Source organism: Perognathus longimembris, chromosome 1 (genome assembly GCF_023159225.1).
Source record: "Perognathus longimembris pacificus isolate PPM17 chromosome 1, ASM2315922v1, whole genome shotgun sequence".
NCBI lineage: Eukaryota > Metazoa > Chordata > Mammalia > Rodentia > Heteromyidae > Perognathus > Perognathus longimembris.
In genome coordinates, this window is record NC_063161.1 from 74,831,372 (window position 1) to 74,856,803 (window position 25,432).

The window sequence follows — 25,432 nt, forward strand, 5'->3', positions numbered from 1 at the left end:
TCCCATGTCTGAGGCTCCCTGGTGTGTGGGAGGTTGTGGTCTCGTGGCTGATGGCTCTCTGGTGTTTTCACAGTCAGTCAGAACCGGAAAGGTGTGGCATGGTGATTGCCTGGTTGTGGCAAACGCACTTGAGGACACTGATTGTAAAGTGATTCAAGAGGTAGACTTTAGTGACATGGACTTTACCACAAGAATACAAGAACCAGTGGGCCAGTGCTTCTGAGCAAGCAGGCTTCACATGGGGAGTGGAGTGGCCCCCTGAGGCGGGTTCACATGGGGAGTGGGGGGCCCCCTGCGGCAGGTTCAGTTAGAGCATGTGGGGCCTAACCCTGGCCTTATGTCCCCCCGTTCTTGTGGCTCTCTCAAGGAGTCCTGGCTTGTGGACAGGCATGGGTTGTGTCTTTTCATTGGAATGTGCCTTGTGTACCAAATCTGGTCCCCAGGTGCCACAGACCCCGTGGCTCCAGGGTGCAGCTCATGCTGAATTCTCCCTTTTGCAGTAAGTTCTCACGCTGTCCAGGTGGCCCCCTCCTAGGAGGCACTGGCGCTTTTTGTCCAGAGTTTCTGTGTGGCACGCCCTCCTGTGGTGCTGTGTTCTCTGTCTCAGTGAGCCGATCAGTTGTCCACAGAGCCCATGCTGTACTCACTACACCCCAGGCATTGATTGCAACACGTTGTTAGAATCATCGACTTTATTACCTGTCAATGTTATTCTTGTCGATTTCCTGTTGTACTTAATTGATAACTTACTGGATGAACCCCATACATGGACCTTGCTCCTGTTCCTTTACACAAGGGAGGGAATTCCTGTTGGGGTGGAGGCTGAGGGCAGACAGACGCCAGGATAGCAGTGGGTCGGGGCTCCTGGCTATAGGAATGACCTGATTGTCAGGGCTGCGGGTGGTGGGGGGGGGTTGTGGGCTAGGCCGGCACTCAGGAACATCCCCACTCCCCTTCAGGCTGAGGTCATCTCTAAGCTCTTCATTCTTTTAGCCAAAAGGGCCCCAGGCAGGAGTAAAGCCATGGTGCGGTGGAGCTGGGACTTTGGAACTGGGAATGCATGCTGCACACACAGGCTAATGCATCACAGATGTGTACAGCACGGAATTCCAAACCAAAGTCACCAACATGCGCTCACCAGGGCACCTGTCCTGCAGGAATGCCAGGTTCTTAACTCAGGCTTAGTAGTGCACACCTATAATCCTAAGATTTTGGAGGCAGGGGTGAAGGGATCACAAGTTCAAGGCCAGCCATAGTTCACCTAAGAGTGACAGGAAATGGAAGTTTGCAGACCTGCCAGTTGAAGTTTGGGAAGTGCTTGGCAGATTCTCCATGGTCTTTATCTTCTGAGGACGATGGAGGTAGGAAGGCTCGGGTGTGCTCATCCTCCAGACCCAGCAATGAGGTGAGGGCGAAGGGAGGCGTTGCCTGCCATTGAGATCTGGGACTTGGCCCAGCCCTTGGGAGCATGGCCCCTCCCAGACCACAGTCCTGGGTGGGCAGGCAGGCAGCAGGAAGAGCCACTCCCAGACCACTGACCCTCGGGCACCAGGAGTGGCCCTACCACTGTCTCCAGGCACCGTGGCTCCTTGCACTGATTTGGAAGAGGGCAGCAAGAGTCCCCAGGAGGAGCTTGCTCCTGAGCAGGGCCTGGAGACACGGGGCCCAGGGCCCAGCATTCATTCTGTGTCATGTCCCAGTGCCTGGGCTCCAGGGAAAATTCTGTCATTTCACCTGTGTGCGGAGGCCTGTACCACCCATCCCTTTCTGCTCAGCCTGGATGGCAGTGTCCCCTTTCTCAGTCAGGAGCAGGCAGGGCTCTCTCGCCAGGTCCTTCTGATCTGGGCAATGCTCCATGCCCTCCTGATTCAACCCAGAACTTTCTACCAAAACCTTGACAAACATGAGTGTTCCAAAAGGATGCCAGACCAACTTCATACTGAATTTCACAACTCATCCTGGAAGCCAAACGTTTCTCTTCACAAAATGAGCTTTTGTTTCCTTCCTTGAGTTTATTGGTGAGAAAGAAACAGAAACAACACGGAATCCTTCTCTTGCTCCTCATTATTTTTTACTTTCTCATCCTCCTGCATCTGCTGATGCTCACACTCGCCAGGGCACCAACCTGCGCTCAGTGACACTTTGGTTGCGTTGTGTTTCAGCTTTTCCCATAGTAGGTACGGGTCCCTGGAACAGGAGAGCCTCCTTAGGATTGCGTCTCAATTTGCAAAATGGAATTAGCCCCACTGGCTGTTGGAGTGAGTGTAGTAAGCTCTCAGACTGGCTGAGGTCACTCATTGCCTGCTTGCTGCTGAAGGGTGATGGCCAGTCCTTGATAACATGGCTTGTGCTGGCAAGGTGGTAGGCATTGCTACTCTCAGGTAGAGACCCTCTGACATTATGAGGCTGGCACGGGCCCTGCTAGCACTGTGCCTGGAATGTGGCCACCCAGGACGCTTTCTTCAGAATGCATTCTCTGTGAAGATGGAAGGGCCTGTTCATAGGCCAATAAAGAGGACAGGAAAATGAGTAGGGAAGGTGGGAGGAGCCTCACTGCCCACTGTCTGGCTGGGATAGGAAAGCCCGGGCTGTGTTCTTGTGCCGGCGTAGGTGTCAAGACATAGAGACAGAGACAGTAGCCTGTCCCAGCACAGCCCTCCTGGAGGGAGGCACAGGGGAGGGGAAGAGAGGGGAAGGAGGTGCAGGGCAGTGGCACAAGATGGGGAGGGGATGAGTTCTGACTGCCAGCCTGGCCGTGACAAGCACTGGCTAGCAAGCTCTGTGCCAGCACGGGGCTTCCCAGAGCTGTATGGTGCAGCTCTGGCTGGGTGCCATGCTGAGAGGCCCCATTCATGGATCAGCCGTGTTGTGTCACTTGCAGAGGAGCTGAAGGCACCGCTGGAGGAGTACGTCCACAAACGCTACCCTGGGCTGGTGAAGGTGGTACGGAATCAGAAGCGAGAGGGGCTGATTCGAGCACGTATCGAGGGCTGGAAGGCAGCCACGGGCCAGGTCACTGGCTTCTTTGACGCGCATGTGGAGTTCACCGCTGGCTGGTAGGTCTTGCGTCGGCCCCAGGGGTCCGCCGGGTGGTGGATGGGAAGTGGAGGCAGGAGGTGGCATGCTTTGGGGAGTTTTTGGAGGAATGGGGAAGGCTGGTTGACAAAGCTAAGACTGTCCACTGGGGTGGACAGACTGCTGTCCATGCTAGGCCACCATCCCTGCCACCATCACCAGCATTGTCCCCCCAGGTATGTGATGGGGTTTTGTTTTGTTTAGTGGTGCTGGGGTTTGGGCACGGGGCCTTGGCTTGTTCAGGAAGGAGCTCTTCCAAATGAAACACACCACCAGCCTGTTCTACTTTAGTTTATTTTTCAAATAGGGTGTTTGCTCTGACCAGCCTCAAACCAAGGTTCTCTTAACTGTGCCTCTGAATAGCTGGGATTATGGGTGTGTGCCACCATGCCTGGTGAACTAATGAATTAGACAAACTCAAGATAAGCTGGGCATGGTGGTATACACCTATAATCCCAGCACCTGGAAGGCTGAGGCAGAAGGTCTTGAGTTCAAGCCCAGCCTGGACTACATGATACAGAGCAAGAGCGTGTCTCAAAAAACCAAAGAGCCAAACGCATAAGTAAAGCTCGGTGTCCTTCTGAAGGGGAATAATATGGTCATATTTTTACTCCTTTCCCTCTTTGCCTATTCCCATTTCTGGGGAAGAAAGCTCCTGGTTATTATGAGAAAAAAGATCTGCTTAGAATTCTGCCTATTCAGGCAGTTGCCCGGGATTTATGGGATTGTCTTTAATATCATTTGGAGGAAGAAGAAATTTATTCTGGGCAGATGTGGTCCTAATGCTCTCCCAGGTGGGAAGAACAATAGAGAGAAATTGTTTTGTGCACAAGAAGTAGAAGATTCATGCTAAAATTGGAAAAAGGACTTTACAGTTTAAAAACACAGTCAAATGATTATTGGCCATTAACCAAGTATAAACCAACACCCAATGGCCCGGGCTGATTAATGAACGAGAGGAATCTTTTCTTTTAATTGACACATAGTGGCTATATGGATTTGTAGGACGTGTGTGGGATTTTCACACTCCTATGCAAATAGTGCATCTGTCACCTGAAACCCTGATTACTTCTTTGCATTGGGAGCATTCAAAATCATCGCTTCTGTCTATTTTGAAATATACAGGGCATTATCACTAGCCAGAGTCAGGCTCCTGTACTAGAGAGCACAGAATTTAACACTCCACCCAGCCAACCCTCCCCTCTGCCCCCTGCCTGCCCATTCTCTCCCCTGGTCTTTGGCAACCTTTACTTACCTGTGGCTTCACTGACATCAAACCTTTTTAGAAAAGAAGTAGAGTTGTCCATTTAACAAATAATATTTGTTACTCAGTGGAAGCATCTTGAAATTGTGCACAGACCCAGATCTGAATATCTTGGCACCAGGCACCAGTCTGCCTGTTTAGAGTCCTCTGAGGACTACATCCATGCCAGCACACACATCCAGGGGGGTCACTGTAAACCCTGGCTCCTCCCAGGAACCCCCGGAATCTGCTGCCATCTTAGATAACAGATTTCCTGTCTGGCTTTGCAGTCTTTTAACTCTGATGATTTTTGGCGGTGTCTTCAGTCTCAGTTTCTCCTCTGAGTTCAGAGTTATCTATTGTAGTAGTTCTCAACTGAGGCATCCTAGTCCACAGCACAGGCACCAATCAGGAACTTGGCAGGAATGCAAAACCTCAGGCTCCACCAGCACTGTGTTCCCAAAGCTGGTGTGTGAAGCTCAGGGTGAGGAGTCCTCAGGGAAAAGATTCTGGTGCCAAGAGAGAAACAATCACGAGGGAGCAAATGTTGCCATCTGGGGGAAGCTGCAGTGGGCACCCAGAGCCAGGACTCTGGCTGTAAAAGAGAGGCCCGCAACTTTGAGAGTTTGATGTTGTGGATTCTCTTCTCCAGCCCTCCAAGCACAGCTCTCACAGAGTCCATTCCTCCAATCACAAGCCAGCACATAATTCCAGTCCTCCAATCACAAGCCAGCATATGAGTCCAGTCCTCTCATTCACTAGCCATCAGGAGAATCCAGTCTTCCAATCACAAGCCAGCATGTGATTCCAGTCCTCCAGTCATAAGCCAGCATGTGATTCAAGTCCTCCAATCAGTAGCTATCACATGACTCCAGACGAGAGTGGTTGAGCTAAGAGCCTGTTTTTTGTGTTTTTTTTTGTTTTTTTTTTTGGTTTTTGGGGCTTGAACTCAGGGTCTGGACTCTGTTCTGGGATGGGGATTTGGGAACCTCACTAGATCTTGATTCTCTGGATTGCTTCTTCAGAGCTTCCATTAGTAATTAAGACAGTCCTGAGCAAAGCTGTTATTCAACATCTGGCATAATTTGACATCTTATCCCTGTTTCCCTGAGTCTGTAGTCTTGACTGGCTATCTTGTCAAATCCACGTCTCTACAGCCATGAAGACTCGTTCTTTGCATCCCCATGAGGGGCCCGTGTCCCCTTCCCAACTGTAACTCTTGCTGGGCTGCATCCCATGCATCCACCCCAGAGCAGCCTAGGGGACACATGGTCCATTCAAGGAGGAGGTAGAAACCAGACCATTTAGGTTAGACTCCTAGTTTTGCCGCCTGCTGGCTGTGTGGCTTGGGGCCAGCTCATCAACCTCACTGTGTCTCAGTTTCCTGATTTCTAAGATGCTGAACATTGCCCTCTCTCCCAGGATTGCTGTGGGTTCCATTAGGCCATGTAAACTGCGCAGCCTGGTGCCAGCACTTAGTGAGGGCGGATTCTACAGCAATGCAGGACCCAGCAGAGGCAGCATGACTTGAGCAGGGTGGAGGAGGTGGTTGATTCAAGAGTTGCTGAAAGAGAGGGGAGATGCTGGGGTCAGTGGCGGGAGTCACTTCTTACCGGAAGAGGCAAGGGGAGAGGCTGGCATCAGTGGCATGTGATCTCAGTCTCCTCAATGGTGACAGAGATGTTCCCACAGGATAGCTGTGGGGGTGGAGACCTGGAAGGGCCAGGCCTGACTCCAAAGGGCACAGGGACCCAGTGGGGCTCAGCTTGAATCCTTAGGGAACAGAGACCCGGAGGAGCCAGGCCTGAGTCCTGTCTGGGAGCTGTGGAACATGAACCCTGGTTTGGCTTCAGCCTCCATGCTGTCTCTAAAAGCATGAAAGGCAGTAACTACCCTTGTTCATTTTCAGTCAAAGGATGAGCCAAGTGCTGGTGATTCTAGCTACTCAGGAAGCTGTCTCAGGATTGTTGTTCAAAGCCAGCCTGGATAGGACAGTTCATGAGAGCTGTGGGTCAAGTGGTAGAGAGCCAGCCTTGAGTGAAAAAGCTCAGGGACAGCGCCCAGGGCCTGAGTTCAAGCCCCAGTATTACTACATGCGTACAGATCCATGGGTGCATGTACATGCGCGCGCGTGCGTGCACACACCCCCCCCCATAGAAAGATGAGATGAGCCAGTGGGTACTTCAGGACCTGCAAAGCAGGAGAAATCAGAAGTAGACTGGGGCTGGGGATCTGGCTCAGGGGAAGGGCAACTGCCTGGCGAGCACAAGGCCCCGAGTTTGGTCCTCAGCTCTGGAAAAAAAACCAAACAAACAAACTATAAAAGAAGTAGAGCTCATGTTTCCTTTTATCATCCTTCTCAGTAGCTCAGAGAAGTGGGCTTTTTCCCCCCTGCTTCTCTTCGAGAGCCTGTGCTGTCTGTGATCTGAGCTGAGGATTAGTGCTAGGCTTAGGACTAGAGCTTTCCTTTCCTTCTAGACTGCTGGAGGTGATCCCTTCCTTCATCTGTCTCAGATGCACACTAGCAAAGGTGTCTGGCCATCTGCCTTCTCCTAAGCCAGCCAGCTGCACCTTGAACCTGGAACGGAGCCCTTCTTGCTTGCTGCTGGCTGCAGCCCCACTCCAGGCGCCGGTGGGCCTGGGAGGCAGGATTGTGCCTGGCTTTGCATTTCATTAGTCCCAGGTTGTCCATTGTGAACCAATTCAATTAGATCCCTTTTACAAAATCAATTAAACTATCTATTAAAGCAACTGAAATAGTTGCACACAGGAAAGCTAGGATGATGCTTGTCGGAACCGCGACATGAGGCCAACAGTGACCTATTTGGGAAAAGACTCTGGTGCCAAGAGAGAAACTATCACAAGGGGGCACATGTTGCCCTCCGGGGGAAGCTGCAGTGGGCACCCAGAGCCAGGACTCTGGCTATAAAAGAGAGGCCTGCAACTTTGAGAGTTTGATGTTGTGGATTCTCTTCTCCAGCCTTCTCATGCCAAAGCAGATATTTCATTGCAAGGATTTCCAATGTGGACAAAAGCATGAGCCCTGCTTTGCCCGTGTGGGGCCCCGTGTCCCCAGCGGGGCTGCAGGCTCTGCCTCAGGTAGGGCCTCTGGTTTGGGGGCCTCAGTTTCCATGTAGTTCCAGGCACCCAGCACCCGGCCTTTTCTCTTAGTGGCTCCTCCTCGTCTCCAGCATCCTCATGGTGGGATCTCAGGGGAGATTGAATTCCTCTCCTGTATTGCAGGGCGGAGCCAGTCCTATCCCGCATCCAGGAGAACCAGAAGCGTGTGATTCTGCCCTCCATCGACAACATCAAGCAGGACACGTTCGAGGTCCAGCGCTACGAGAACTCGGCCCACGGCTACAGCTGGGAGCTGTGGTGCATGTACATCAGCCCCCCAAAAGACTGGTGGGACGCTGGAGACCCCTCCCTCCCCATCAGGTCGGTGCCCCATGCTGCATGCTTGCCGGACAGCCCCATCCCAGGGCAGTGGGACAGGGAGGGGGCTGGGGAGCAGAGAGCTCCCCAGAGTGTCGGTATCTTGGGGTCACGGCCTTCTCCAGGGAAGATGTTGCTTTTTACTCCTTCAGCTAAGGTTTGCAAGTGCAGCCACACTGGGAGATCGGGATTGGGCATTGGAGGCTTTGTTCCTGGGTCTCGCTCTTGGGGCCATGGTTTTCCCCTGGGTACACAGCCTGGCATTTGTGTTTTCTTGGTTATGGGTGCTGTGGCTCACTGTGTGGCCTGAATGCTGGGCTCTGTCTTGGCTTAGGCACAGGGGCGGCGGCTGTGGGGCAGGTCGAAGCCTCTCCCAGGCCTGGCCCAGGAGCTTCCACCTGGCTTCCCTGTCGGTCCTTCTGGTAGTGCTGCTGGTTGTGTGGCCTGGTATGGAATGGCAGAGCAGTGATTGTGTGGTGTCCTTTGCAGAGGGAGGGCCCTGGGGAATCTCCCCCCTACCCCTGACCTGTGGTGGAATGCAGGAGGTCAAGGCTGTAGCCAGAGCCGATTCCTGTGGCCACAGAGGGTGATGACGAACGTGTATGCTGTGTCCTGGCCACCCTTGGTCCTCTCCATGTCCTACATCTGCCGTTGGCTACCTGAGCCTCTTCCCTGCTTCCTCTCTCCTCCATGTTGCATCCTACAGTGTAGCCTGGAATGACCAGGGGTTGGAGATCTTCCTGTCTCAGCCTCCATGCTGGAATTCATTACAGGTGTGTTCCGCAGTGCCCGCTGCCTCGGCTTTCCTTTCTCCCTCCTGTAAAGACCCTTAGGATCATGTTTGGGGTTCATATAAATAGTGCAGGGCAATCTCCCTGGCCCAGGTCCTTAGCATGACCAGATGTCTTATCTGCGAGATGAAACCTCCTAGGCCTCAGAGCTCAAGTGCTGATGTGGAGGTCAGGGCACAGCAGCGTTATTAGGTTTTTCTCTGCTGGTACTGGGCTTGAACTGGGAGCTTCACACTCTTGGTTAGCTTTTTCCCTCAAGGCCGGGACTCTACCACTTGAGCCACACAGCTCCACTTCTAGCTTTTTGCTGGTCCATTGGAGATGAGAGCCTCACAGACTTTCCTGCCTGGGCTGACCTTGAACGGCGATCCTCAGATCTCAGCTTCCTGGGTAGCCAGGATGACGGGCGTGAGATACCTGTGCCTGGCTACAGCAACGTGATTACACCTGGAAGCCAGAATGACTCTTTAAATCTCAGCCAGGAGAGGTGGCACCAGCGGAGGCAGCTTCCTGGTTTCAGGGCATGCTTGCCAGTGCTGAATCAAAATGCAGAGAGGAATTACAGGCTAGGACTGAGAAGCTGAAGGTGCCACCATCAAGTTCTTTCTGAGGTTAAGAAAGGGTGCTGAACCAGAGTATAAGGTTGAGATGTTTCTTGTTGCCCGGCTCCTTCTGACATCTGAGACACCTCCTGGGGTAGAGCCAGGTGTGGTTGGCAGCTCCGGGATCTGTGGTCCTGTCTCAGCTGGAGCTCCTACCCCACTGTTTGCTGGTTCGTTGGATGGTGTGACACTGTCGAGCCGGCCTCTTGCTGGTGGTGAGGAATATGAGAGACCATCACTGCAGTGACCTGAGAGACTTCATCTTCCAGGTCTGGCACTCACAGACCCACTGACCTCCAGATCTGAAGGGGAAGCAATGGGAATAACAACATTAAAGACATGAGCGCTCATATTTTGGCCCATTGTCCTCTGCCAGGTGGAGAGACCAGGCCTCCAGTGATGATGACAGATAATGGAGCAAGGTTGGGTTCTGGTCCAGCCCCGGGCCGGGCAGAGCCCACATCCAGGTGTCTTTGTCCCGGGGGACACACAGAGCGCCATTGCCCGTGCTGCACCAGTGCCAGGAACGTTAGTGGATGATTAAAATGCGCTTTTAAGAGATTCACAAGAAGTCGTGACCATGAGTCATTAATGATGTATGAAATAGAATCAGATCCCAGCAATCTCCTTTGAGATGTATCTTAAGTCCTGAAACACTTAATTTGTGAAGAGGTGGTGGGTGCTGAATCCTAGAAAGAGGACCGGGTTCCTATCTTTCTGATGTTAAGCAGGTAGAATGCACTTACTCTTAGAACAGGATGGCCTCACTTCCTCCTTTTCCTCCTCTTCCTCCTCTCCTCTTCTTCCTCTTTGTCCTTCCCTTCCTCCTTCTTTTCCTCCTCCTTCCTCTTCTTCCTTTTCCTCCTCTTTTTCCTCTTCCTTGTGTTGCTAATGTTTTAATACTTAGACATTTCTTCTTTATTGTCTTCAGAGACTGACTTTTCAGGTAGCCGGTGTGATACAGGACATTTTGTCCTGAGGGAATAATGTAGGTTCTTTCTGGGTTAGTTCTGCCTGTTTCTTCCTACATGCATTTTCCCCTCTGCCTGTAGAGTCATTTCCTGTTGCTCTCCTTTGTTGCAGAGTTTCCAGCAGAGGAGACAGATGCCAGGGGGGAGGACAGGAGTCACCTATAAGGCTGGGGTGTTGAAGAACACAGGACCCTGACCTAGAACCTGGATCCTCCAGTGTCAGATTCCTGAGAGCTTGGATTACAGGCAGGAACCACCACGCCTTCCTCCCACAACTGTGTGCTTTGTTTCCCTCTGCTGTGTTTAACTTGTTTGGTGAAGCGAGTCTCTCTTATTCCCAGACACAAACACAGGCAGTCCCTGGGATGTTTCTCATCCTTCCTGCGTGAAATAGAGACCCAGAGTCATCCAAGCCCCCAGCAGGATCCATTTCCATTCCATTAGCCAGTCTGTGCAGTAATACACTTGAACTTGGTTCAAATTAAAATCTGCAGCCCTTCCGCTGTGGGTTCCTTTTCTGAGGTGTGGGGAAGGCCCCGCCTGTCCCTTCCTCATGCGGGGTTTGCACAGTCAGGGACCCCATGCTGCTTGCTGGGGCAGGCATGGATGCAGACTCCCTCCCATCGCTGTCCACCCCCAGTCCTCCCGGTCCTGTCAGCCACTGCCTGGCACATCCCCTTGGGTTTCTTGTTTATTTTTTAAATCGCATCTCCTTGTGCTGCCCAGTCTCATGCGGTGGCTTAGGGTTGAAGAACAGAAAGGTGGCTCTTGCTTTGTGACTCAATTTCTTTGTGACTGAGGAAGGAAATCATTTAAGGATTGAGGCAAGCCTGTGCCAGTGGTTCACACCTGCCATCCTAGCTAGTCAGGAGGCTGTGATCTGAGGATTGTGGTTGGAAGCCAGCCCAGGCAGAAAAGTCCATGAGACTTATTTCCAGTTAATCAGCAAAAAGCTGGAAATGGAGATGTGGCTCAAGTGGTAGAGTACTAGCCTTGAGTAGAAAAGCTAAGGGGCAGCACACAAGCCCCAGTTACTAGCACAAAAACGTTAACAAAAAAAAAAAAAAAAGAGGGGCTGGGAATATGGCCTAGTGGCAAGAGTGCTCGCCTCATATACATGAAGCCCTGGGTTTGATTCCCCAGCACTACATATGTAGAAAATGGCCAGAAGTGGCTCCATGGCTCAAGTGGCAGAGTGCTAGCCTTGAGCAAAAAGAAGCCAGGGACAGTGCTCAGGCCCTGAGTCCAAGCCCCAGGACTGGCAGAAGAAGAAAGAAAGAGGAGGAGGAGGAGGGAGAGGGGAGGGGAGAGGGGGAGGAAGAGGAAGAAGCAGGACATAGCAAAGGGCTAGAGTTGCTGTGCAAAGGAGGGGAAGTAAATATGTGGAGCAAGAACAGAAGGAAATGATGGATAACAACTTGAGCACCCAGGAATACAAATTCAACCCAACTTCCACTGGAGTTTCTTCACAAATAAGAAAGAAAAATTACCACAGATTTGTTGTGCTTGACAAAAACTTAAAATTTTTGTATTCCTTCATCACACCATGCACCATGCAAGAGAAGCCATGTATGGCCTTCTGCCTGCTGGTGTCAGCTGCCAATGCCTGCCTAGCTCAGCACCCCCAGGAGGCCGGCAGCTCATGGCCAGGCACTGCAGTACCTGACTCTTCCGGTGGAAGATAGGGTGCAGGGTGTGGTGGACCGTGCCATTGCACACACAGCACGTGACTTTTCATGGGTGGTCTTGAGTCAACTCAGGTGACAGCAAAGGCCTGCCGGGCCTGCTGTAACCTTGTAATTAGTGACATTGCTCATTAATAACTGGTTCAAGCTGATGATTAACAATTAGCCACCCTTAATCCAACATATAATTTGATCATAAATTACAAGGTGCAGGAATGTTAAAGCCTGCTAGAGCCCCTGGGTGGAGGGGTTGCCCAGGGTCTGAGAGCTGCCTGCCTCTGTCTCCACATGCCAGGGGACCTGGGCCTCCTCCCCAGAAGCATTCTTGGCCTGGCCCTATCCTTGTGTCCACCACTGGCAGTTTCTGTGTACCCATGCAGAGCGCCCTGCATTGGATGCTCAGCCCTAGCAGGGGCGTTGAGGGGTGACTCACTCAGGAGGCATCTGACTCCATTGATGGGGTCATCCTTCCCAAGCATGGTAGACACTGAGGTGGCCTGGCTGGTGGGATAGGATCGTGGGGGGTGGAGGGCATCTGCAGGCTGGAGCCGCTGCCCTGGTTCTCCCATTCAGCAGTAGAGGACAGTGGTAGGATTGACCATAGGTTGTGCACAGGGGCACTGCCTCTCTCAGCCCAGGAAGCGACCCCTTCTTTCCTGCTTTGGCAGTCCCTGTGGGGTTTGAACTGCGGATTTGCACTTGCCAGGCAAACTCTATCACTTGAGTCATGCCACCAGCCCTTTGGGTTTCCATTTGTTTTCCAAGAGGATCTCAAGATGATTGGTGGGGCCAATCCTAGACCATGAGCCTTTCCTCCTGAGGAGCTGGGATTAAAGGTGTGTGCCACTGCACCCACCCTCCACAGTGTTATTTTAAGAGCTATTATTCACGGGGGGGGGGGGGGGGGAGCCTCCCTCAATCTTGCAGTCATCTCTGGCAAACTTGAATGTTTGCTTGAAGAAACTTGAAATTGCAGTGACTTTGGATCCTAAAGAATATGAGGAGGGAGGATCAGAAGCTGACAGCCATGAAATTAGAGCTCTATAATTTGTCTCCGGGCATTCAGAAGGGGAAGAAATAGGAATAATTCTTCTGCCCTCACTCTAATCCAGATGTCTTCCAGCCCAGCAGAGACGAACCAGAGTGGAGACAAGGAAACCAGAGACTTTATTGTTAAAAAAAAAATCCCTTTTAATCAGTTGTTTGTTGTGGAGAATGGATACTGTATTGTCTGCAGATGTAGTATTCATTGTAAAAATTAAAAATATAGCTGAGGAGTCATCACGCCACCCGGTGACAACCACCGTTAATATTTTATGAGCATCTGACATACCTTACGTCCTTAAGCCTGTCATAAACATTCTGTGGGTACTCATCTAAAAGTCAAATGCATGTTTGTGGGGGCCATGGCCCTTCCCGCCCCTCTGCTGGTCTTCAAATAGGCCTTTTCATACCTATGTGTGTCTACGGATACACATCTGCCTCTGGGGCTTAGTTCTGTTTCATGAGCATTATTTCTTCATTTTCTAACATGGGCTCTAGTGCGTCGGCCCTGCTTCCTTTGCTTGCCCCTGCACCTCGGCAATGCCAGCTCTCTAGTCCCGGACACTTCCCTGGCCTCCTGCCATTCCTTTCTGTCTGGCACCAACCACCAGGTCCAGCCCCTGTCTCCCTCCTGGGAGTTTGCCATAGACTCGGGCCACAAGGCCCGGGTCTCCAGAGACCCTACACTCCTGCCCGGCGCAGCTACAGACTCAGGAGTTCCCACAAACTCCCTTCAGGTTTGGGGATTTGTTAGAATGACCCAGAACTCAAGATAACACTCTGAGCACCATTATCATTTTTATCCTAAAAGATACAGATTGAGAAGGGCCAAAAAATTCTATGTCACCTCCCCGTCCCATTCCCTGGCTGTTCCCCCTCCAGCTCATCCACCCTTCAGGCCGTTCTCATGGATCTGCCCATTGCCCCTCACAGGAACAAGAGGGAAGGGTGCTATGGTTGCCATTTCCCCTGGGCCTCTGGGTTTACAAGGCTCAGCTGCTTTTGTAATGGCATTATGGAAGCGCAGAGAAAATCCCTGGCTTTTCTCCTTTTTTTTTTTTTTTTAATGTTCTGGACTACTTTAGATCATGTAGCATTTTGTTATTTCTTGCGCGCGCGCGCGTGTGTGTGTGTGTGTGTGTGTGTGTGTGTGTGTGTGTGTGTGTGATGCTAGTTGCAGATAAGAGTATCACTGACTTTCCTTCCCAGTCTGGCTTTGAACTGTGATCCTTAGGTCTCAGCCTCCTGAGTAGCTGGGATTACAGGCCTGAGCCACCGGCCCCCAGCTTCAGAATTCACCTTTGATGTGACCTGGGTTTAGTGGTATCTTTGTAGACAGCAGCTTTTGGCAATATTTCCAGGATGGTAAGAGGTTTATTCTCTGCCAATTTTCTACTTTGTCTCAAGGCTTTCTGCATTGATATTTCTTTCATTTGTCAGCAAAACACTTGAAAGCTTTCATTTGTAGTCAAAGTGCTTTCTTCCATCCTAATGGCATTCTCTGTCTCTGTCTTTTTCTCTCACACACTCATATACATACACACACGCACACACACAAGATCTGATTTGTGAATCTTTTCACAGAACTCCCATTTTTCTGCCTTTTCTGCATGTGTATTCTAAAGGCATGTTCACTTCCTCCCTCTCTGTCCTGGCCTCTTGCTCTCTCTCTACCCTTAAGAGTCAACATCTCCGCAGAATTGTTCTTCCTTTTGTCTTGCTTAATGGCAAAGCATTTAATGCTGTGTGTTTCTTTCAGTGCTGAACTCCACAGCTCATCGCTTTTATCTGTCACACTGGGTTGTCGCAGGCTTCTAACAGTCTATAACCCCAGGTTTTATTTCCCTTCCATTCTGTGAGAGAAAATTAGATGCATTTTTATAGCCGAACGATTCCCCTGCCCTTTTTTTTACTCTCCCCTTCCCTTCCTTTCCTCTTCTTCCTTCTCCTCTTTTGCTTCTTCTGTGTCTGTTAATCTGTCTCATTGTGGGGCTGTGGTATGAGTGACTCCATCCTGAGTTTTTCCTTTGGGCTGCTAGGCTTCTAGAATTATGTTTAACACATGTGCACACTGTGATTGTTTTTGCATTTTGGTAGAGGTCTTTGTGTGTTTCCTTTATTCACTTAGCAAACACATCACTATGGGGAAGCTAAGAACCAGGCTCAGTGCAACTCCTGATTTTCCTCTTCCTGAGACAATCAAACCTGCTAAGCTTGTGTGCCTGTGCCCTGCCAGCATGGAGGACCCGGGTCCTGCAGGGCTGACTGTGGTGCCAGGAGAGGACTTTCCAAATGAGAGAACGAGTTCCACTGGGAAAGCCCAGCAGAGGCTGGGTCAGGAGCAGGGGCATAGTAGAACGCAACTTGGCACACATCCAACCCTGGTCTTAAAAAAACAAAACAAAACAAAAAGCACCAAAAGGGAAAAACAAAGCAAAATTTAAAAACAAAGTTGGTTTGCCCCCCAGTATATGATCCCAACTCTCATCAGCTGTGTGAATTGGTGAAGTCATGAATCTTGAGTTCTGGGAGCTTCAGTGAGGGGATGTATGTGACCCCTGGAAAGGCCTGGGGTGAGGACAGGTGTCCTGGACTTGCTTTCACCTTAGTGTTGGCCTGTCGGTCCCAGCACTCGGCCCATGGTAAGTGAGCGCTCTCCTGTGCCTCCGTAAGGTATGATTGATGTTTGTTTGGTCCAGGAACATGGGGAGTGGAGCATGCCCAATTGTGGGGCACTGGCTTGCAGCTTTAAGAGGCGGTCCTAGCCAGCCTGCCTCTTCTCTAGCCCTGAGGCTGCGTGGCTGCTAGCCCCACCTGCCTTCTCTGGTCTGGAACTGGAAAGGCGGCTCTAACCAGCCCCGCCTCCCGCCTCGGACCACGTGTGCGCCAAGATGGCCGTGGGTGATGAACCCAGAGGCAGTCCTGTGGGCCTGATGTACGTACGCCCTTAGGGAAGTCCCATGATGTCACCTTTGGTGGACAGCCTAACCAGCCTATCACAGTGCCTAGCTAGCCACCAAATCCCTCCCTTTCTTGCCGCCAGTCAGGCTTTATGAATGCAGTCCCATAGTAAAGAATCAGAAGATTGCCTTGACTTCTCCCCAATCGCCTGCGTGTCTTTTCTGGGCTGCAAGTGAGTGGGCGGTACACGGCTCTTCTACCTCATCTCGACACCCCCCCTCCCCCCCCCGTGGGATATGCTCCCTGCTTCTCCCGTGGGTAGGGAGGAGCCCAGGGAGCTGAGTGTCCCCGACACCCAATGAGGTATCAGCCAATGGAGCAGTACATGGGCACAGCAGATGCACCAGTGGGCTTAGATGTGCCCACCAAAGGGGCAGGGATGGCTGGGCCAGACCACCAGACTGGGGGAAAAGAAGACTGCCCAAGATTGCTGTTTCTTAAATAGAATTTTTGGTCAGACATGTTACAATTTAGTTGAAAACCAGGGCAGTAATACTCTTGGGAGCTAATCAGGGTTGCAATTGAGAAAAACAGACTCAAAGTCTTGAAAATGGAATGTGTTCGAAGTTTTGACAAAAGGTGGCATCATTTTTGGTTTTGCACCACAAGGATGGAAATTCCATCACTTGTAAGTCAGGAAGGTGATGACTTCTGACCAGAATGATGGGCTGGGCAGGGCTGAGGCTCTGTGTGGCGGGTGGAAGGGGTTTGCCATATAGAACACTGGCAGAAGTTAATAGATCACATGTCAGAAAATGGTGGTTTGGTTCTAATTGAGACTCAGCTGTGGAAGTGCCAGACAGGTTCACCAATAACCTCCACACTCTTGTAAAGTGCTCCAATCAGATTCTCCATTTTTATTTCCTTCCTGGACATACAGCAGATATAAGTAAATGGAAACTAAATTACTACCCTGCTTGCTGATGGTAGCAGGCCAAGGGCAGGTGTTTGGTGGCACCATTTTGAAAGATGAGCAGATCACATAACAAGGATTTGGGACCGAGGCCAAAGAGAGGACATAAAAATTTGTAAAACTTCTCACTTTTGTGCTCAAAATCCAGTACTTTTTTTGTACTGGGGCTTGAATTCATGGCCTTGTACATTCACTTGGCTTCTTCACTCAAGGCTGGTGCTCTACCATTTGAGCTGCACCTCAACTTTTGGCTTTTTGCTGGCTAATTGGAGATCGGTCTCTCTCAAATATGTCTACCTTGAACCTCTATCCTCAGATCTCAGCCTTCTCAGTAGTTGAAATTACAGGCATGCGTCGCTAGTGCCAATCTCAAAATTCAGTCTTTTAATCAAAATATTTTACTGTTTCAGGAAAGAATGATTTCTACTTAAAAAAGAATATAATTTGGCCATTGTTCTAAGCCTAATATTGACACTGTAAATTTGCCACAGGGAAGAAAAACCCATACTTCCCAGTGAGCAGTGGAGATCTGGCCGTGTGTGAGTTAGACAAACACGTTAAAAATGACCCGCGGGACCATTTTGCTTAGGCAGGAAGGGTTGGCATAAGTGTTGATATGCTATATTCTCTTCTCGTTAAGAAACTAAGTATTTACTGACTCATGTGGTTAAGTTGGAAGCAGAGTAATAATAGACAGATTTCTTGGAAGCAGAGTGTAATCGCCCTGCATGCAGAGAACTTTGAAGGCTGATGGCGGACGGGTTGTGCCTTGCTTTCATGTGCACATTAATTCAATGTCCTTTTTACTCAGTTGGGCATAAATGTGCATCATTGAAATGAGCAGAATAAAGCAGAAATAGGACCCCCCCCCCCCCAGTATGTCCATAGGGGGGTGGAGGGCAAGTCCCACAGGACTGTGGGCTGCCTGGGCCTGGCCAGGCCCCCTGCTGACCTCCTCCTGTTTTCTGCTTGGCTGTTGGGCTCTACAGTGTCATCCTAGTGGTTGGTCTCCCCTCTGGCTCTCTTCCACGCTTGTCTTCACAAGTCTGACTTATTTCTTACATCGTACGTCACTGGTTAACAGGCTGCGTGATCCTGTGTGGTCATGATGTATGGTGTTGTTTGGGAAGATGTTGAAAACTGGCTTAATTGGCTGGCAGTCCAGCGGTGTGGTTATCTACATACTTACTCCCTCCTAAGGAGGCTGAGGTCTGGGCAGGCAGGGCACAGCTCCTCCTCCATGTTGGTGTGGGCGGCAGCAGGTCTAGGTACCAGACACCATCACAAAAGTGATGGCTTCCCCCTGCTCAGCCTTCCAGAGGCAGCCTAGTGGTGGATGCTGGGCCCCTCCCTTGGAGGGGAGAGCCCCAGAGCCCAGGGAGGCTCTGTCCCTACCTCCAGCATGTCCTCCTGTTAACCCAAAACTCTTGGACCAAGTTGAGCTAAAAACAAAAGTAGTTTATTGAGCCATTCAGGTAATAGTCAGAAAACGTGTCTGTTGGGTACTGGGTCAGGTCCCTGTGATTTATCATAGTGTGGTTGGGTCACAGATGGACAGTGTCTTCTGCAGAACTAAGAACAGTTTTGAATCATGAGATTTTGGGGGAGAAAAAGCATAGATTGTTCACACTGCACCTCAGTTGGCTATGGTTGTGCTATCACTGGAAGGACTTCCAGCTTGGATTACAGGAGGCCTTGGGCTGGGAAGGTAGTCTGTAGAAGTAATGGCTGCTTCTGGATTTGTTGGGGTTGTAAGCAGCCTGGGGGTTGCAATGGTTGTAACAGACATTCAGGAACTCAATATCTTTGTTCTGTTTAGCCTGAGGCTTGTTAACTAACAGACCCTGCCATCTCTCCTCCTGCCATCTCAGGCCCCTGTAACTTTATTTGGAACCTCTCAGTTTTTCTCTTGTGTAAGAGCTCAGTCAAGGCCGTTGTAATCGAGATGGATTCTGATACACTAGAGAAGATCCATCACCATGGCATGTAGGGGTTACCTTCCAAGGACTGTGGTCAGTGCCACGCGAGGAAACCTCTGCAGAGGAAGCATCAAGGGTGAGGAATTCTTGCCTGGTTGGTCTGCCGAGGTTCTTGCTAAAGGCAAGCCAAGTACTCTTTTTTTTTTTTTGCAGAAGGGCGGGAAAACCATCGCATACTCCACCCTTCATAATTTATAACTTGGACTTCCTATAACCAAAGACAGTAAGAGGGAAAAAAATAGTGTTATTAACATGTGTGCATCACATAAGTCGGGGAAAACCAGAGAAATGAGTAAACATTCAGAGCAGAGCTCAAAGACAAGTATTTCAGTTTCAGACTTATGTGCTGTATTTATCTGAAACGAAAATAGGGTGTGAGGAAGGATGCAGGCAAGTAGCAATGCAGGGCTTGGGGTGTGAACTTAGGTCCTCCTTTCCATCATCCCATCTTCCAACTCCAGGAGCAAAGCTCCCTGAGAAATGCAGGATTACTTTATCAAAAAAAAAAAATCAATTTCCAAAACAACTTTCATAGTTGCTCCTCTGTCTGCATTGTCTCAAAGTAAGTAGCTTAAAATAATCTCTGCTGAAGATATGGGTTGGGGTGTGTTCCAGTCTCCCTCATATTGCTTTGGGATGGGGTGTCAGGAGTTCCATCAGCACCCATGGAGGAGGGGTTCTCTAAATGCACCTCTCATGATTCTGGGGGAGAGCTGGGTGTGGAAGGCCAAGTCTGCTGTCAACTAGAGAAATGGGATATATGTGGTCCATGGGTCACCGTTGGTCAGGCGGGCCCTTGTCACCATGGTTTGCATGATAACTGACTAAAAATAAGAGATAAGAAAGGAATACAATAACTAACTGCAGAGGATGGATGGGTGGGTGGATATATGCATGGATGGGTGGATGGATAGAAAGATGAATGAATGATGAATGGATACAAGATAAGGAAGGATGGATGATGGAATGATGGATGGGTAGAAGGATGGATGGGTAGAGGTTGGAAGGAAGGATGAATGAATGGATGGATAGATGGAGGATGGATGGGTGGATGGAAGGATAAGCTGCAGAAGCCAGATGGAAGCCAAGGAAGGGAGCACTTGAAATTGAAAAGCCATCAGTTTCTCCAGGAGCTTTGCAGCTGGAGGAGTCATGGGTCTCTCCAGTTGTTCAGACCCAGATTTAGGAAGGAAAAGCTTTTTTACAAACTGCTGAATTGGGGAAATAAAAAGATCGATCCAAGCAGGAGGAAGGAGCCAATAGGATCTAAAAACTGTTACCTAGGCAGAGATTTAAGAGAAATCAGAAAATTAACAGACTGGCGGACTCTCTTAACTCAGAGACCCTGGGGGAGCCCAGAGTTCTGAAAAAAAAGTGCCTGTGATTCACAGCACATGTCAGCTGCTGCTGCTCTGCTCACTGCTCAGGGTGAGGGTGGATGGGGTTGCACTCTGAGCTCAGGGAAGCGCCATTTTCTTTTCCCAGAGATCCCTGCTTCCCTCTGACCCTGTCCATGCAAATTTATTAGATGTGAGGTGCAGTAACATACTGAAACCCTGCCAGCCCTGTTCTCCAGACCACATGGCTCCTTGGTGCATTTTGCATGTGTTGTTTGACCCAGTTGCGACGGAGCACAGGACATCCTCTGATCCACCCCAGCTCCTCCTGCAGGTTGAGCTCAGCATCTGATCCCAAAGAAACAAAAGGTGCAGGTGTTTATTTTTCAGTTTGCATCTGTGTACTGTCTCTGGGCAGATACTTGTGTCCTGAAGTAAGAGAAGCACAAGCCACATCTCTTCCACCAGACGCCTCATTGCCCCCTCCCAGAGCCTGCTGTGTTTTTGGTTTTGGGTGTATGTTGCTACCTTGGTGCCTGAAGCTGCTGCCATACAAGGCCCAGCCATGTTTCTGGCTGGCTCTTCACGTAGTGGGTTGTCCTGCGGGTTAATCATGATTATGAACTTCACTGAATTGAGGGAGCCTAGGAGATTACTAGATCACACTTCAGGGCGTGTCTGTGAGGTATTTCCAGACACTGAGATGACGCTGGCCTAATCAGTGGTTCAACTCATTGGTGGGCTGGAAAATCTGAACAGATTTTTAGGAGGTAGTGAAACTGGGAGATGGATTCTGTTGGAGAAAGTAGATCCTGGAGGTGGGCCCTGGAAGAAGATATCTGGTTCTGGTTGAAAGAAATGGATCCTGGGGGTGGGCCTTGGAACAAGATAATCTTGGTTCTGATTGGAGGAAGTGGATCCTGGGGGCGGGCCCTGGGAGGGGATATCTTGCCTTGCTCTCCTTCCTTCTTAGGCTCCTTAGCTTTCTGTCTACTGTGAGGTGAGGGGCTTCAAAACTACAAGGTACCAGCAGGAAGCCAGGTGTCAGTGACAGGCGTTGGGTCACCAACCTCCAGCCAGACATCTCATGCTGCTGGTCAGTTCCATGGAGCCGAAGGACAATTCGATGGAAAATTATGATTTCATTATGCAGATGAAGGGTAAAAGTCAGGAGCCACCAAGCAGCATCCTGGGGCCCTGCCACATGCCCATGCAGACTCTGTTAGAGAAGGCGGTATGATTTCCCACCTGCATCTGAAATCTTTCTGATGGGTACTGCTCTGATTTCTCACCATGAAAACACATGAAACTGGATGCAGTGAAATCATTCTTTGTTACAAATTTTATTGAGACTGTTTACCAAGACGTTTACTATGCCTACTCTGCTCTTGGCCCTGTGCATTTAGAGGGTTTTAAATTTCAAGTTAAAATTATCCTACTTCCATGCTGGGCATGGTAGGGCACTTGGGAGGCAGAGGCTGGAGGATCCCAAATTCAGTCAGCCTGGGCCACATAGTGAGAGCTTGTCTCCAAAGAGCATCACCAACTGGAGCATTCCAAGCTGACACCTGTTCTGGAGGTTTGTGTTCTACGCAAATATGTACATTATATTTCTCTCTTCTAAGCTTTGCATGGTGAGGGGTGGGCCTGAGAATTTGAACAAGTTCCCAGAGATGACAGAGGCAGCTGGGCTGGGGGCCTCATGAGAACAGCATCCTGGAGAAATCCATGGGGGGTGGGGGTTGTGGTCTTCCTTTTAGAAGTATGAGCATAGCCCGAGGGCCACTGGGCTGTGTTAGGCTCTCCCGGCTGGGCAGCTGTGTAGGGGTGCCCCTCAACCCCTCCAATCTTCCTCACACAGATTCCTTGCTGGGCTGCTCCGTCCCTGATGCGTGCGTCTACAAGCAGCATGTATTTTAGTGACCTCATCCTGATTTCATTTATTGCTTGGACGCCCCCATCTGTGGGTGCAGTTGCACACTGTGGGGAGGAAATATGCACTCTAACCCAGAAATTTTAGGAGGACATGCTTTACCCAGGCCACCCCGCAGCATGGACAGTCCCTGCAGCACACTGGGCAGTGTTCTGGTTTCCTGCAGCATACAGTGCCACAGCCCTGCCAACGGCAAGTGACGAGTCACGGCTGCCACTGTTGTCACTTTGGTTAGGAACAGCGGGGCCAGAAGGGACGGGGGCAGCGCCGCGGGGGACTCGGGAGAACAGGAAGCTCTGGGGCCCAGGTGCTCTTTGCATTTGCCCCACAGATGGCTGAGCCTTGGGAGGAGAACATTCATGATGCGCTGTTCCCCCAAAAGGACAGACAACAGGCAGGGTGTGCAATGTGTTTCCACTGTGAGAGTGAGCCTGCAGCCTGTGCGTCGGAGTCATGTCTCCTCTCTCCCTGACGACCCCCCTCCCCGCCATGCTGCCAGATTTTCCCCAACACATTCATGCTCTTCTGTGATAAGAAAGAGAGGCCGGACTAAACAAAACAAAGAAGAAAATATCACATCATAGAGGCTGCATATATCCGGCTTTATTGATTGGATTTAGTGAAGTGAATTTGGATATGTTGAGCATTAGAGGTGGGGGGGGGGTCAAGAAGAGAAGGCAGGTCCCAGGAAGAAAGGGTCCTTTGCTAGGGTCAAGATGTCCCCAGACTGGCTCTGACTGGAGCTGAGAACAGCACTGACACCCTGCGGTTTATCTGAGGAGGCAGGCTGTGAGAAGATCGGATCTGGCCCTGATGTGCCCAGAAATAGATCCAGATGTGGGCATCAGAGAGATGGATGGGGTTCAAATAAATAACATTTAAGATCCACCCCCCTCCCCCCGTCCCTGCAACCAGAGATTCTGAGTTTCCGGAAAAATGCCAGCATTCCATCCAAGTTCAGCTATCTTTGAGAACGCAGTGACATTTGATGCCAGGAGCATCTGTTGATATTTTCTTTGAAATGTGCACTGTGTTGTGAGTGACCTGCGGGACGCGCGGGTCCTTGGTAAGTCTCCATGGAAACGCCGTCAGCGGAAGTGGCTCCTTTGCAGCATCCGAGGCAGCGCCAGGCAGGCATTATTGTTCCATCTCTGCCCCTGGTGTCCAGGTTAACTACCATGTGATGAAGCGGCATTCGGGCTGCGGGCTTCTCATCATCCCCTACTACCTAGACCAGAGCTTTGAAGAGGCTCTGACTTGGGTGGGAACACGTGTGGGGTCATCGTGTGATGCTATTTTGCAATCCCACATGCCGTGGGTTTACGGGCTGCACTTGAGCTCAGCTTGAACCTGGCCATGGAGGAAGTACCCTGAGGCCCCTGTGAGGGAGAACACTAACTGTAGTACATGATCGTCACCCAGCAGAGCTCTCAAGATTACAGGGAAAGCTTGGAACAGGCTGTGAACTGCAGGAAAAGCACGCTTACGCTCAGCATAGGCTGGGAACTGCAGGAAAAGCACGCTCACACTTGGAAGAGGCCACGCCTGACAGAGCACACTTCCAATTTCTCCTGACCTGCCTGGTTCTCCCTGCTCCAGCAGAGCTGTGGCCAGGCCCCTCTCCTTCTGGCCACACAGCCTCACCTCAGCTCGTTCTTCTCCAGGCATAGCTGTTTTACTGGCAGTTCATTGTCCAGCCTCTCTTACGTGAGGGTTGAAAGTCTGCTGGAACATCTTCGTGTGTTTCCTGTGTCTTCAAATGTTCCATGGAGTGCTTTGAAAACCGCAGGCTCAGGGCTGGGAATGTGGCTTAGTGGTAGAGTGCTTGCCATGCATGCATGAAGCCCTGGGTTCGATTCTTCAGCATCACATAAAAAGAAAAGGTCGGAAGTGGCACTGTGGCTCAAGAGCGAAAAAAAAAAAAAGAAGCCAGAGACAGTGCTCAGGCCCTGAGTCCAAGTCCCAGGACTGGCAAAACAAATCAAAACAAAACCCCTCAGGTACTGAGTAAGGACTCAACTCCTTCTAAGGACACTGTACTGAACAGTGAGTCATGCTACATGGTGGTTTTGAACTTGGCTGAGGCAGCAGATCTTGGCCGTGAGCATCCTGGACCCTTCCACCATCGTGAATGCTGTCAGCATCTGCCAGACCCCTGTGGAAATCCTCCCACCTCTGCCTCTCCTCCCACAGTGTAACACTGGCCTCATTCCCCCCCCCCCCTGCCCCCATATGTGTCCTTGAGCGAAGCAGGAATCCAGACATCTTTGCTTGGCTGGATGCCCTTCCTTTGGTGGCCTCCTCAAAAGCATGGGAAGGCTGGGGAAGGGGGACACATGTGTGCACCTGCCCACGGCCATCCAACAAGCCAGATGACAAACTTTCAAGTCTGATTGAGTCTCCTCCCACCCATCCATGTCCTTGATGTTGCTGGGGACCATTGCCATGGGCTGGATAGGCCCCGGAGGGCATCCAGTCAGGGGTCAGCCACTCTGAGCCCCATCCCAAGCCTGCCACGTTGGCCCCAGTTCTCCCTGACCATTAATGTCCTGTGGCTTGGTATGCAGAGTGTTTCTAAGGAAGCCGGCAGTCCTCATGGTGGCCAACACCTGTCTGGAATGATTCTAAGATGGTCCCCTTGGGTCTGCGGCCCCATGTGCCCCTGGGCCCTGGGAGTCAGAATTTTTACTGTTCAGACTTGGAGAAGAATGGCTGCTTGTGTTTGTGGGCTTCCTTGAGCCCTGTGCCCTGTGCTGCTTGGCTGTGAGGTGCTACGGTCCCTTCAGTGCCTGGTCACTTGTGCCCTCTGGTTCCCAGTGGTCACCTGTCAGTGGAGGAGGGTTCTAAAGGAGGAGTGGGGAGGAGGCAGGAGCGAGGCCTGTGTCTCACTGCTCAGCCTGATTGTTGTAAGCAAGAGGGGCACGCGGGCAGGCCGGCACGCTAGCCTTGCATTGCCGTGCAGCTCACAGCCTGCTAAGCTCCTGTGACAGCGTAATCTGCTTGTTCACAGCCTGAGGACGATTATTTTCTGCATTATTAGACAAGTCAATGAAGATCAAACAAAACATTATTTTAAGCCATGCGGATTCACCCAAGAAATTAAGCCAGTTCCATTCTAATTGTGCCTAACTTCCTTGTCATAATGAGTCTAGGGCTGCAGGGTTGAAGGGCCCAACACCCTTCAGGAGTCCATAGCACGATCTGTGCACACGTTGTCACTTCCCAACACCCTTCGGGACTCCACAGAATCACCTGTGCACACACAGTCCCTTCCCAAGACCCCTCGGGAGTCCACAGTGTCACTGTGCACACATGGTCCCTTCCCGACACCCCTTGGGAGCCCTCAGCGTCACTGTGCACACGTGGTCCCTTCCCGACACCCCTTGGGAGTCCTCAGTCTCACTGTGCACACGTGGTCCCTTCCCGACACCCCTTGGGAGTCCACAGCATCACTGTGCAC

The 25,432-nt window shown here is 50.8% G+C and overlaps 1 protein-coding gene across 1 annotated transcript in view; it reads left to right on the forward strand.

Moving 5' to 3' along the window:
* Galnt17 (polypeptide N-acetylgalactosaminyltransferase 17) overlaps positions 1–25,432 on the forward strand; it is a 160,770-nt gene that overhangs the window by 78,806 nt on the left and 56,532 nt on the right. The window contains exons 4-5 of the mRNA XM_048329343.1: positions 2,882–3,056; positions 7,562–7,759. Of these exons, the coding sequence (XP_048185300.1) occupies positions 2,882–3,056; positions 7,562–7,759 (373 nt within the window). The remainder of the gene's footprint in view (positions 1–2,881; positions 3,057–7,561; positions 7,760–25,432) is intronic.